The sequence below is a fragment of the Saccoglossus kowalevskii genome, chromosome 2, assembly GCF_978046115.1.
Source record: "Saccoglossus kowalevskii chromosome 2, keSacKowa6.1, whole genome shotgun sequence".
In the NCBI taxonomy this organism is placed as follows: domain Eukaryota; kingdom Metazoa; phylum Hemichordata; class Enteropneusta; family Harrimaniidae; genus Saccoglossus; species Saccoglossus kowalevskii.
In genome coordinates, this window is record NC_140642.1 from 13,644,669 (window position 1) to 13,658,300 (window position 13,632).

At 34.0% G+C, this 13,632-nt stretch overlaps 1 protein-coding gene across 4 annotated transcripts in view; it reads left to right on the top strand.

Annotated features, from left to right (window-relative positions):
* LOC100377043 (equilibrative nucleoside transporter 1-like) overlaps nucleotides 1-13,632 on the top strand; it is a 28,744-nt gene that overhangs the window by 12,515 nt on the left and 2,597 nt on the right. For all 4 annotated transcript variants that reach the window (XM_085491714.1, XM_085491703.1, XM_078013056.2 and 1 more), the window contains exons 5-12: nucleotides 32-126; nucleotides 571-621; nucleotides 1,379-1,464; nucleotides 3,898-3,946; nucleotides 7,338-7,435; nucleotides 8,938-9,039; nucleotides 11,890-12,001; nucleotides 12,550-12,635. In XM_085491714.1, the coding sequence (XP_085347840.1) occupies nucleotides 32-126; nucleotides 571-621; nucleotides 1,379-1,464; nucleotides 3,898-3,946; nucleotides 7,338-7,435; nucleotides 8,938-9,039; nucleotides 11,890-12,001; nucleotides 12,550-12,635 (679 nt within the window). The remainder of the gene's footprint in view (nucleotides 1-31; nucleotides 127-570; nucleotides 622-1,378; nucleotides 1,465-3,897; nucleotides 3,947-7,337; nucleotides 7,436-8,937; nucleotides 9,040-11,889; nucleotides 12,002-12,549; nucleotides 12,636-13,632) is intronic.

The window sequence follows — 13,632 nt, forward strand, 5'->3', positions numbered from 1 at the left end:
TATTTACATGTACCACCATCTTTTTTTGTAGGACCATGACCAAGTCAAGGATTGGTTATAGTATCATTTTAATTATTCTTTTGTTCGTGCTTACAGAAGTCCTTGCCATTATAGATACCTCATCATGTAAGTACTCAACTTTTACAGTTTTTTTTGTTATTCTATTCTTTTTTTATTAGGACTATTTATTACCATTATTTTCTTACTGACTCCTGTCTTCATTGACAAATCCTAAATAATTTCATGTCCCTGGAGTAAAACATAATTCAGTTCTACAGATCAACATGACATCACCAACAAGAATGCACTGGTGAAACTCATTCCCATTCAGTGTTGGGTATTGATAACTTGTTTTGAAAACACAATATGAGCGAAGGTGACCTTCCCCATGTTATCCATTTATAGATTATGCTTGCGTGGGTATATGCACCTGTCGAAAGAATGCCTCCATGTCAAAAACAGCGGTAGTATTTTTTTGTCAATAACCAAATCAACAGATGTCGTCAACAACAATTTGAGTTATTAGTTTGACCTTTGTTGACCCTTTAATCATTCTGTCATTTGATACAGGGCCAGGGATTTTTTATGGTATAACTATGGGGACTATTGTTATTTTCAATGGTAAGTTGATATCACCTAATTATCTTTGAAAAGTAGCATATGTAGCTTTGAACTTGAATTCTTACAATATATGAAAACATTTTATACTGTAGTTTCTCTAGTACTGTAGAAGACTTTATTTTAGCTGGAATTAATTTTTTGCTGAAAAGACTTTTCGGGTGTTTTGTATGGAATTTATTTTCACTTATTTTGATGAGTTGAATGTAAAATATAGGAAAAATGGTGCATTCACTGGATTTTTACTTTCACTGAATCATTCCTTCAGCAAAAATAGCAAAAATTAATTCCAAACGAAATAAAGTAGTTTACAGTGCAAAAAATGTATATAAATTTATTCAACCATTTTTTGTCATGAGAAATGTTGTCTGTGAGTTACACAGACAAGAACAAATGGAAATTTCGAAGCACTAGTATAAATGCTGAACACGTTTTCTTGTCTCATCTGATACTGACTATTTGGCTGTGTTTTGACTTTTAAACAACTACATGTATGATTTATACCTCGATGTTGTTGAATGCAAGTGATCAGCATTCTATTTAAAAGGCAGAAGTGTATATAAACCAAAATACAAAAACTCTATAATATATGTTAGCAAACACACTATTAATAGAATAAATATAGTTGTTCAGTTGAGAACTTACTTTGGTGCATACACTATATATATATATATATATATATATATATATATATATATATAATCCAGAAAGTCTAGACTTTATTTAATTTTCCTAAATTAACAAATGTTGTTTTATTCAGGAGCTTCTGCGGTTTACCAATCCAGTCTGTTTGGTTTAGCTGGCAGTTTACCAGCTAAGTATACTCAGGCTGTGTTAGCCGGACAGGTATGTAGAAATATTCACACAAGCTTAATTTTTAGCTCCGCTGTCGACTTTGTCGAGCGGAGCTTATCATATGAGTGATTGTCCGTTGTCGTCGTCCGTGTCAATGTTTTACTTTTTTGACTTCTTCTTGAAAACTACAAGCCTGAATGCTTTTATACTTGGTGTATATGTACCTTGGGTAGACCTCTCTTAGGTTTGTTCATTTCATGTTGATATCTTCAATTCTCTAATTTTGGTGAATATTTTTGTCATTTTTGGTAAAAAGTGATATTTTCGACTTCTTGTTAAAAACCGCAAGTCCAATTGCTTTGATACTACATATATAGGTACTACATGTGAACCTCTCTCAGATTTGTTCATTTCGTGATGATATCTTCAATTCTCTAATTTTGGTGAATATTTTTGTAATTTTTGGTAAAAAGTGATATTTTCGACTTCTTGTTAAAAACCACAAGTCCGATTGCTTTGATATTACATATATAGGTACTACATGTGGACCTCTCTCAGATTTGTTCATTTTGTGATGGTATCTTCAATTCTCTAATTTTGGTGAATATTTTTGTAATTTTTGGTAAAAAAGTGATATTTTCGACTTCTTGTTAAAAACCACAAGTGCAATTGCTTTGATATTACATATATAGATAGGGTACTACATGTGGACCTCTCTCAGATTCGTTCATTTTGTAATGATATCTTTAATTCTCTAATTTTGGTGAATATTTTTATCATTTTTGGTAAAAAGTGATATTTTCGACTTCTTGTTAAAAACCACAAGTCCGATTGCTTTGATATTACATATATAGGTACTACATGTGGACCTCTCTCAGATTTGTTCATTTTGTGATGGTATCTTCAATTCTCTAATTTTGGTGAATATTTTTGTAATTTTTGGTAAAAAAGTGATATTTTCGACTTCTTGTTAAAAACCAAAAGTTCAATTGCTTTGATATTACATATTTAGATACTACATGTAGACCTTTCTCAGATTTGTTCATTTCGTGATGATATCTTCGATTCTATAATTTTGGTGAATATTTTTGTCATTTTTGGTAAAAAGTGATATTTTCGACTTCTTGTTAAAAACTGTAAGTCCGATTGCTTTGATACTATACATATTGTTCATTTTCTAATGATGTCTTCAGTTCTTTAATTGAAATGTGCATTGCTAACAGCGGAGCTATCTCAGCCGATAGGCTGCTTGTTTAAAGCACTTTATACCAATATTTGGAAAATGAAATTGCATTCCTCGCAAATTTTGCACAAAGAATAGGGACACGTGGCATCAGGAATGGTGGGAAGAATGCTCAACTATGAGCCGCCTAAATTTGTTCTGCCAGGTAAAACAACACTATACTGTAGAAAAATATATTATCAGTGTAAGTGTGAACAAACATAGGAAATCATTATCAAATTCAAGCCTTCGTTGCTCGAGTCACCAAATAGCAATTGAATCTGGCCGTATGCATAATGTAGATCGTTTTGAAAGGAAATGTGTATTATGCAATAGCAGAATAATTGAAGATGAATTATATCTAATTTTCGAATGTCCCATATACCAGGCCTACAGAGACGAGCTATTACCACGTTGGTCATGACCAGGGACACCACACTTTCATAAAATTAATAACAAGTGAGGTACCCATTACACTTTGTAATTTGTCAAAATTCCTGTATTAAGCTTTTAAGTTAAGGTCAGAGGCACTAAAATTAACCTCTTGTATGTATTATTATTGTTTTCAAGTAATGTATACTTGAGATTGTGTGGGCCAGTGGCCTAGTATGGCAATAACATTTATGTACGTTAACAATTCCAAGTCCTCAAAAATGATATCATTTAAACCATCAATATGTTATGTTTTCATGTTGCTCTTTATACTGTCTCTCCACTGTCGACATTCATCGGAATAAAGTTGTTCAATTGTTCTACATTGACAACTTGACATTTTCTAATACTTCTTGAAAATGCAAGTCTGCTTGCTTTGATGCTTGTATGTACCATGGGATGACTTTTCTCAGATTTGTTCATTTCATGGAGATATCTTTGAATTTCTAATTTTTATGATTTTGTTGTTGTCATTTTTGATAACGAATGCGGTTTTTAGCTTCTTTTTAAAAATGGCTAGCTCAATTGCTTTATTTTATATGGAGACACCTTGGGTGGACCTTTGTCAGATTTCTTCATCTTGTGACAATACCATAAATTCTCTAATTTCAGTGAATATTTTTGGGGTAAAAATTTTAAACAGCCAACAGGCTGCTTACTTAATATTTATAAAATTTCTACTTTTTATACGATGAAATATAATTGGTATTGAAGATGAATGCAGCATTGCTAAAACCATGTGCATGTGTGAAAATTGCATTATTTCATAACCATAATTTGCAACAATTAGACAGTTTGAAATGCTTCATAATAATTTCTTTCTGTTTTAGGGTCTCGGAGGCACCTTTGTATCAATAGTCAGTATTCTTTCCATGGCAAGTAAGTTGAATTATTCTCCTAATCTAATTTAATTTTTATCCTATGTATTTTAAAAATATCAAATTTCCATATTTTTGGGTTTATTATTTTTGGTATACGTTCACCTTGTATGTATTGACTATATAAAACAAATAAAGACACAAATGATGGATATTATTATATGCAAATGTTTGATTTAAATTTAATCTTCCATTAAAAGCTACAGATAGTGATATTTCATTAGAAGATAGCATTTGAAACAAAATTTCACCCCAAATAAGCACCATTGCACCATGACTTTTATTTAAGAGTCACTCACTGTTGTCTAATAATACTAATTTGCATGCTAATTTACATAGTATACACTTTTATATATTTTTTAAAGAAATATGATTTACCGCACACATGGTTTGATACCCATTAGTTAACAAGTCATTGAAAATGACACAGTCCCCGTTAAATTAAGTTCTCTTTGTGCTCATCATATTAAAGCAGAGGGGGTTGTCGCGAGCGTGAACTTGAAACTTGAATTCCAAGTGACGTATACAACAGATTGTTTATTTACATCAAAACATGTGTTCCGTGTAGTAGTAATATGGCCAAAAAAAAACAGCCGTTATTCGGCCATCTTTGATCTGATTATGAAACATTATTGCCAAATACGAATGAAAATGGTACATAAATTGTGGAAATATAGTTGTAAGGCAAAAAGTCAGATGGCTGTCAATCGACCATCCTTGACCAGATTTTGAAACAAATTGTCATGGACATGCATCCTAACATGGATAAAGTACATGTATGTGCCAAATTTGAATGAAAACTGACAGAGCACGTCCAAGATACCGCATACCAGATACCAGACTGACGCACGGACGGACGGACAGACTCAGGAACTCACGGACGGATGGATAGACTCACGGACGGTCGGCGACATACATCCTAACGTGTATGATCTATCAATCTGATTAAAATCTGATGTAGTGTACGGGTTTTAATTATTTTGCCTATAAACTTATTTTAATTTTATTTTTTATTACTTTTGTTATTAATGCCCTTTTATTTTATTATTTTACTTTGATTTTGATTTTGTGATTTTTTTAATTCCGCCCTACCTACATCTGACCCGATGCCTATGTAACGAGATTTCAACGAGACCCACTATCGACGATTTTAGTCAACGAATCACAGACCTCCTTCTATAGCGCACATGATGATGTCACCGGGCGGAGTCGGGTGGCAAACACACTCAAATAAAATGGCGGATTATACCGACGTTAGCGACCGAGAATAACACGGTTTTTCGGTAAGTTTATTTAAGTCATTGTCAAATGCAACGAAAGTGATTTTTATGTTAATATTGTGGCTCGAATGGTTCGACTTTAGATCGTTATTTTGCATAGTTATTCTGGGAGTGACGATTTTGTTTCCACCGTTTCGACCGAACACGAGTGTTTTTTTCCAGTCGCCTGCCCTGGAGACGGGTGATGTTTTGTTGACGATCGGGCCAACATCGTCTACGGTATTGAAGCCGTAGCTGTAAATATTCATCAAATTGTATCAACATTTTGTACATTATACAATAACTCTTTATTAAGTTAATTGAGCTGATTTGGACTGGAATAAAATATTTTTTATTGGAACACATCGCAATTGATCAGGAAATATTTTTTTGCTCCAATTTTTTGCGTCGATGCCGTGGGGCGGTGACCGTTATACAATTTAAAATCAGTTTGCATTGTTTACTATAGCTGTTTACAGTGTTCTAATTATTATGATTTACTTATTTTTTTGCTTCCATTCGAGATAATTATGCTCAGTGATGTAAAATTGAAGCGATGATTGACGGAACGAACCTTGGCTGGCGAAGATGTATCTGGAAGTGCACACATTTGTTGGAAGTGAAAAAAATATTCAATGTAATGACAACAATTGTAAAATGCTGTGGAATTTCTTTTGCAAATAAAAATATACTAGCAATTTTCTACTAATGGTTCATCCAAGTGGGCACAATATAATGTACAGAAAGATTGCCCGTAGAGTGTCGCTACACTGAAAAGTAAGCAACCGACAGCCTGTATAAAAGGGGGACTGTGATTGGCTGTTACTTACGCGAGATTTGAACGGGACTTGCATAGGCGTCGGATCAGATGTAGGTAGGGCGGAATTAAAAAAAAATCAAAATCAAAGTAAAATAATAAAATAAAAGGGCATTAATAACAAAAGTAATAAAAAAAAATTAAAATAAGTTTATAGCCAAAATAATTAAAGCCCGTACACTACATCAGATTTTAATCAGATTGATGATCTATGTACTAAATTTGAGTGAAAACTGACAAAGCATGTCCAAAATACAACATTTTCAAAAAACAAGATGGCTGCCAGTCGGCCATCTTTGATCCAATTGTGAAATAAATCGTCATGGACATGTATCCTAACATGTATAATCTATGTACCAAGTTTGAATGAAAACGGACAAAGCATGTCTAAAATAAAACATTTTCAAAAAACAAGATGGCTGCCAGTCGGCCATTTTGAATCGAATCGCTAAACCACTGTATGTGCATATGTCCCACATAAAGCACTAGGCACATGCAAAGAATGAACGGAATCGGTCCAAGAGATTCTGAGATACGACTCTGGACGGACGCACGAACACACAGACGCACGGACGGAGACCGAATTATAAGTCCCCGTTTTCGGACTTGGTCCGAACGGGTACTAATTAAAATGGGATAAATATTATTTAAATAAATTAAAAATATATTATTTAATATTGTTTAATAATTGGTTACATTTACATACAATTCATATCTGAATTCAAGTCATTGAAGTATAAATTACATAAATTATCCCCACCCCAATCCTTTGTCTTACTGTTTATTAAGCATGTGCTGGTAATTTGCATACCACATGTCAACAGTAAAACAACATAGCCGCTCAATATGAACTATCCATTTCAGTATGTTATTTATTTGTTTTCTTTCTCAAATGATTTGTTATGCTAAACATTTAAACTGACTTGATCAGTAAGTGAATAAACAACTGATTATAAAAATGTGTCTCTGGTGAAAGAGTTTTGATTTACTGATAAACTTCCTTGTTGTGTCTAGTTGTCTTGGGTCAATCATGGATGTCGGTCATAGATAGTCTTTTTCCGGCTTCTTCGGTTCCATTTTGATGATAGATTCATTAATACTGAATTACCTCTTGATTTAATCATTGCCTTGATATAGTCTTGGTTGGCCAAACTTGACTTTTGTGTATTTTGATAATTCTAGCCTATTCTAAGACATTGTCATGTCTATTTGCTTGCATGATTCAACCCACCCTCCAAAATATGAAGATTACATTCTTCTCCAAATGCTCGTATTGTTCATAATAACTGACCAATCTGTTGATTCTTTTGTTACAGGTACATCATCCTTACAAGCAGCTGGAGTGGGATACTTTGGATGTGCTTTGGTTGTTCTTGTTATTTGTTTCATATCATTCATTGTTATGAACAGATTGGTGAGTTCCTTTATATTAACATCACTTTCTAAATCAACAAAAATAATACCTAATTCATTCATACTGAATGAGGGTTATCAGTTCTTTTAGTCTTCCTCTACCATCAGCAGTTAGGACATCATATTGTGAATGCCAAGTTTTACTTTTGCTGACCAGTTAAATATGACAATTAAATTAGTACTTGCTGTTTTACTAAAAAATCTTTGAATGAAACCAAAAAAAAAGATGGTATTTTTTCCCACTATTTATTTAGTTTCACTATTTTCAAATTTTAAATTTGCTACAATCTTAGGCTTGCAACAGTTTCAAACATTCTTTGAATGATTTTTTTTTCTTGTAAACATTGACAGTCTTTTTAGCTAATTAGTCCCCGTTCGGACGTAGTCCGAAAACGGGGACTTATGTTTTGCCCTGTGTGCATCCGTGCGTGCGTCAGTGCGTGCGTCTGTGATCACCTGTATCTCGAACATGCATGGACCGATTAAGTTCAAACTTCACTCATACATCACACATTATATGGGACATATGCACATGCATTTTTTTCATGATCCGTTTAACGATAGCCGAATAGCGGCCAATTTAAGGCCGAAAATGCATCAAAATCGCACATTTTCACCATTCCGGACCTGGATCTCAGTTATGCATGGACGGATTTTGTTCAAATTTGGTACATACATTAAACATAATAGAACCTTGATGCACGTCATTTTTTTTTTTTTTGGATCGGGTTTGAAATGGCCGACTAGCGGCCATTTTGTTTTAAAGAATTCAGTTCTGGATATGTATCTGAGACATGCTTGGATTGATTGAGTTTAAACTTCACACACACAAGGTACATCATGTCACAAATATGTATGTGCATTAGTTTCATGATCTCATTAACGATAGCCAAATGGCGGCCGCTTTAAGGCCGAAAATGCATTGAAGTCGCACATTTTCACCATTCCGGACCCAGATGCATGGAGGAATTTCGTTCAAATTTGGTACATACATTAAACATAATAGGACCTTGATGTACGTCATTTTTTTTTTCGGATCAAGTTCGAAATGGCCGACTGGCGGCTATTTTGTTTTAAAGAATTCAGTTCTGGATCCGTATCCAAGACATGTCTGGATTGATCAAGTTCAAACTTCACACACACATGATACATCATGTCACAAATAGATATGTGCATTTGTTTCATGATCCGCTTAACAATAGCTGAATGATGGCCATTTTAAGGCCGAAAATGCATCAAAATCACGTATTTTCACCATTCCGAACCCGGATCTCAGTTATGCATGGATGGATTTTGTTCAGATTTAGTACAATGTGTTGTACATATGCAGGTGCATTTCGGTCATGATCTGCTTTGAATGTATATGTCACTCAAATATGAACGGAACGGGGACGTGTCATTGACAATGACTTGTTTTTTGTAAAATGATTAGCAAAATGATTGAAATGGCTGAATCTGGAGTTTCCACTTTGACCTAATATTACCGTAATCTTCTTTCCACAGCCCTTTGTTAAGTACTATTTACACACTACACATATAGATGACAATGAAAAGACCGATTTCACACCCAAGGCAACTCCACCATTCCTGCAAATCTTCTGGCAGGTAAGTGCATGATATGATGGTGATTCTATTTGTCTTATTTGAACTGAACTCTACTAAAGGTAATTTTTCCAGTTATTCCCTCTTCAGGTGTTTAAAGAATTACCATGCTAATTAGGAAAATAGGAGGTTGATTCTGTTTATATGTGCCATGTTTTAACAGGATCGTTTCAACAAACACTTTTTTGTCAAAAAATATGTTAAAAGGATGATTTTAGGCATTATATTTGACAATTATCAAAGAACAGTGGATGGAAAAACAGAAAAAATAATACAATATGGCCTGTCAAAAAAAAGTTGCCAGTCGATTCAACAGGTAGTTAGCTATTACACTGGTTTTGGTAGCCATTCAAGCTTTTAGATGCTTTTATCGATATCTTGTCATCTGAAGTATACAAACCCACTATTTAAATAAGCTAAATGCCAGGGTCTTGCAAATAAGTTGCATATTAATGCCAAATTTGTATATCTGTTGTGTTGAACTAAAAGTGATTATTACAATGATCTTTATTGTCATATGCCTGGCCTCATAACGCTACGAAAAACTCGATGAGTGAGCCATACAATAATTTATTATATCACACCCAGCCCTTTTATTGATTCAAAGCATGTACTTCAAACTGGTTTAAGCCGTAGTACAGTAAATTTGTTTTAATTTTGATAGTACTGCATCAAATGTTTATAAGCTACATCTCTGGGCCACAAAAGCCATATCCAGCCTTGTCTGTGTGACACTTTTTTTTTTAGCTCTGCTGTTGTCTGTCAAGCGGAGCTTATCGTTGTCGTCCGTGTCAATGTTTTACTTTGTCGACGTCTTCTTGGAAACTACAAGTCTGAATGCTTTGATACTTAGTGTATATGTACCTTGGGTAGACCTTTCTTAGATTTGTTCATTTCATGATGATATCTTTAATTCTCTAATTTCGATGAATATTTTGTCATTTTTGGTAAAAAGTGATAGTCTGATTGCTTTGCTATTAGGTATATACCGGTATATAGGTATTACATGTGGACCTCACTCAGATTTGTTCATTTTGTGATGATATCTTTAATTCTTTAATTTTGGTGAATGTTTTTGTAATTTTTGGTAAAAAGTGATATTTTCGACTTCTTGTTGAAAACCGTAAGTCTGATTGCTTTGCTATTATATACCATACTTCCCGAGTATAAGCCCAGGGGCCTAAACATGTAAAATCGGGAAAATTAGGGGGTGGGCTTATACTCAAGGACCACCTCAGAAAAGATAATTTTTTGGGGGTTTTATAATTGTAACTCTCTTCCCAACCTCGAAAAATCATCACATTTTTCGTTCACAGCGCCGGTCTCGGAGAAATATTATGTCTTTTTGATTTCCACAACACTTTTTACAATGAAGAAACAAATATGTTAATAAAAATACACACGTTTTATTACAATATGGTTTACACACAGTCTGAATTTACGGTGCAAAAATGAGTAGGGTCTGTGGGAAAACTGTCGAAGGCAAGATCTTTATCATTATCTTCGTTGTGGAATGTTTTTGATCGCTCACAAACTCTCGATACAAAGAAATTTCCACCATGGTGTTTTTCATCATGATTTGACCTGAACAACTTCCTTTGACCTAACAGGTCATGTCTTTTGTTAACCAATCAAAATGCTGTGTCGTACAGACGAAGTTTCCAGATTATTGACGAAGTAATTTTTTCAACGCAATGCGGAAGTGAATTAACGCAATGTTAAAATGCAATCTGATTTTGACAAAAAACGGTGATTTTTTTTTCCCTAAAGCTGTTGATTCGCAATTTTAGAAAAGTAAACTGAGGGTGGAGGAAGTATTTAAACGTTTCATGGTCGCCAACAAGTCATGTCGAAGAATAGTTTGCTCGTTCACAGGAAGGTCTCAATGGACACGATTATTCGGAATAGTAAAACGATGTTCAATGACCATTTTTGGCATTTCTAAAACCACTACTCAAAAGGAATGGAAATTAATTACTTCAGTATTGCAACATCGGGATTCATCGTGAGTAAATAACAGAATAGAAAAGGTGCGAACCATGTTCCGTACGTTCGCCCGGCCATCCACTCTGAAATTAATGGAGTTTTTCTTGTAAAAGCAGGAACCAAACTACCGTACCAATCACCATTATTATGCAATGAGATACACTTTTTACTTGCATATTTTAATAAATGTCGTCGACGCCCGGTAAAAAAAACCCTGGGCCTATACTCGGGGATGCCCTCAACTTGTTAAATGTCTAAAACAGAGGGTGGGCTTATACTCGGGGAGGGGCTTATACTCGGGGGAAGTACGGTATATAGGTACTACTGGTAGACCTCTCTCAGATTTGTTCATTTGCATAATGATATCTTCATTTCTCTAATTTTAATGATTATTTTTGTCTTTTCTGGTAAAAAGTGATATTTTCTACTTCTTGTTAAAAACCGCAAGACCATGATACTATACATATTGTTTATTTTCTAATGATATCTTCAGTTCTTTAATTGAAATGTGCCTTGCTAACAGCGGAGCTATCTCAGCCGACAGGCTGCTTGTTTATTTTTAATTTTTAATTTAATTTCAAAAGCTTAGTCTATTTGCTCCACAGTTGGTTATTCATGGAAATGACATTGGCCTTTAACGCATCACATGTTGAAAGCTTTATAAATAGCCAAAGTGTTTGTGAATAAAAAACGGTATCAAAATGCAATGTGTTAAGATATCTGGAAGAATAATTTTGTAATAAAATTTATAAATCATCAATATATATCTAAAGTAAGTTTAAAGTATCACCTTTGGTTTAAACATAGGATTAAAGTACAGAAACAAAATTTATAAAATTATTCCTAACTACGTTTTCCTATTTACAGATCAAATGGCAAATCTTTAATATCTGGATGGTGTTCTTTGTTACATTAACTTGCTTCCCTGCAGTGCTTGTACAAGTGGAAACTAGTGATGAGGATCCCAGTGACTTCAAATGTGAGTGAATAAATCTATCAATAATACTAGTGTTGTATCCATGAATTGTGGTAGAGGTATAGCTATACTATTTTGTATTGCCTAAATTTGATATTTCATACAATGCGATATTAGGCTTATTATCAGCGGTTTTATTTTTGCAAAATTAACCATAGAATGCATTGTTTTCTTACTAAACCAGTGAATTTGAAACCTAATAACACTGCATCATTAAATCCATGAAAGTTTATTCACTACACAAATAGGCTAAATTTTGAGTGTACAAAATGTGTTACTTCTAACACTTAGTGTTGCTAAATTGTTTAAAGAGCTAGCCAAGACTTCAAAATGACTGTCACTCTTAATTTTAGTCAAATCTGTGTCTGTGACAATATGTCCTTTCAAGGCAGACAAAAGTTAACACACAAGCAACATTTATTTACATAGTAATAGATGAGCAGGATATTCAAATTTATTTCCCATGATGCATTTGTGTCAGACAAAACTTGTTCGTTTAGAACCACATTAAGTCCATTTGTAATATAATTTTTTTCTTCTTTTATTTGTAGTGAAATACTTTACCCCAGTGACTTGTTTTTTGTTATTCAACCTCTGTGACTTTGTTGGCAGTATCTTTCCAGCCTGGATCAGATGGGTGAGTGCAAATTATCATATTAAGATCATTAGATTCAATGTTCCCCTATATACATGTACATGTATACTGTAAATCGTAAAATTAGCATATCAATAACTTCTGTTCTTCTGTTGCAATTCCATGCATGGTGGTATGCTTAAAGCGGGGGATCTCCACCTGCGCATACAGTCCTAAGCTACGATAACAAAGCATGTTGAAAAAACAAAGGATCATGGGTGATTATTAAGCATAGCCTGAAAGGCGACTATTATTTTTTATTTCCTTCCGTCTACCCCCCCCCTTTATGTCTCTAACATTTTCTCAGAAATTCTGCAGCAGATATCAATAAAACTTCGCAGGATGATGAACAAGTTCCTGTTGAATATGCACGTAATTTTTTTTCCAGATCTGAAAATCCTATGTGGATCTTTTTCAAGATTTTCATCGAAAATTACCTCTCCCGTACTGCACTGAGAGAACAACTGAGCATGCTCAGAATAAATAATTAGCTTAGATTGTAATGCTGGGGTTTTTAGTGATGTCATGACCTGGTCATGACCTTGATCTGAATCAGTGGTAGATGGGTCGTACCATAATCTCAGTAGAAAATGTAGACTGGTGTTAGGGCTACATTTTGATGGGAATTAACAAAGAAGTCAAGTTGTTATTAAAGATACATCAAGGTTTATGAATGCAGTTTCTTGAGAATGTATGAGACATAGTTTGGTTGCACTTGTGTACTCTGAGATTTTGGACCCGGGTCAATGAAAGTTTTCAGTTATCATATTAAGGGAAATCACTTTATGATGAGTTGTACCCACATAGAGTACATATTAATTCAATTTTTTGCAGATGTTTTATGTATTATTGTAACATGTGTATTTTATAATTATATAACGAGGACCGTGGCATTCATGTCTTGTTTGTAAAAAACACACTATGGTCATTTCTGCATGTATGCACAGGTGATTAATGCCTCACTTTAAAAGGTTTATGCAAGAACACTTGTTTCAGTGTA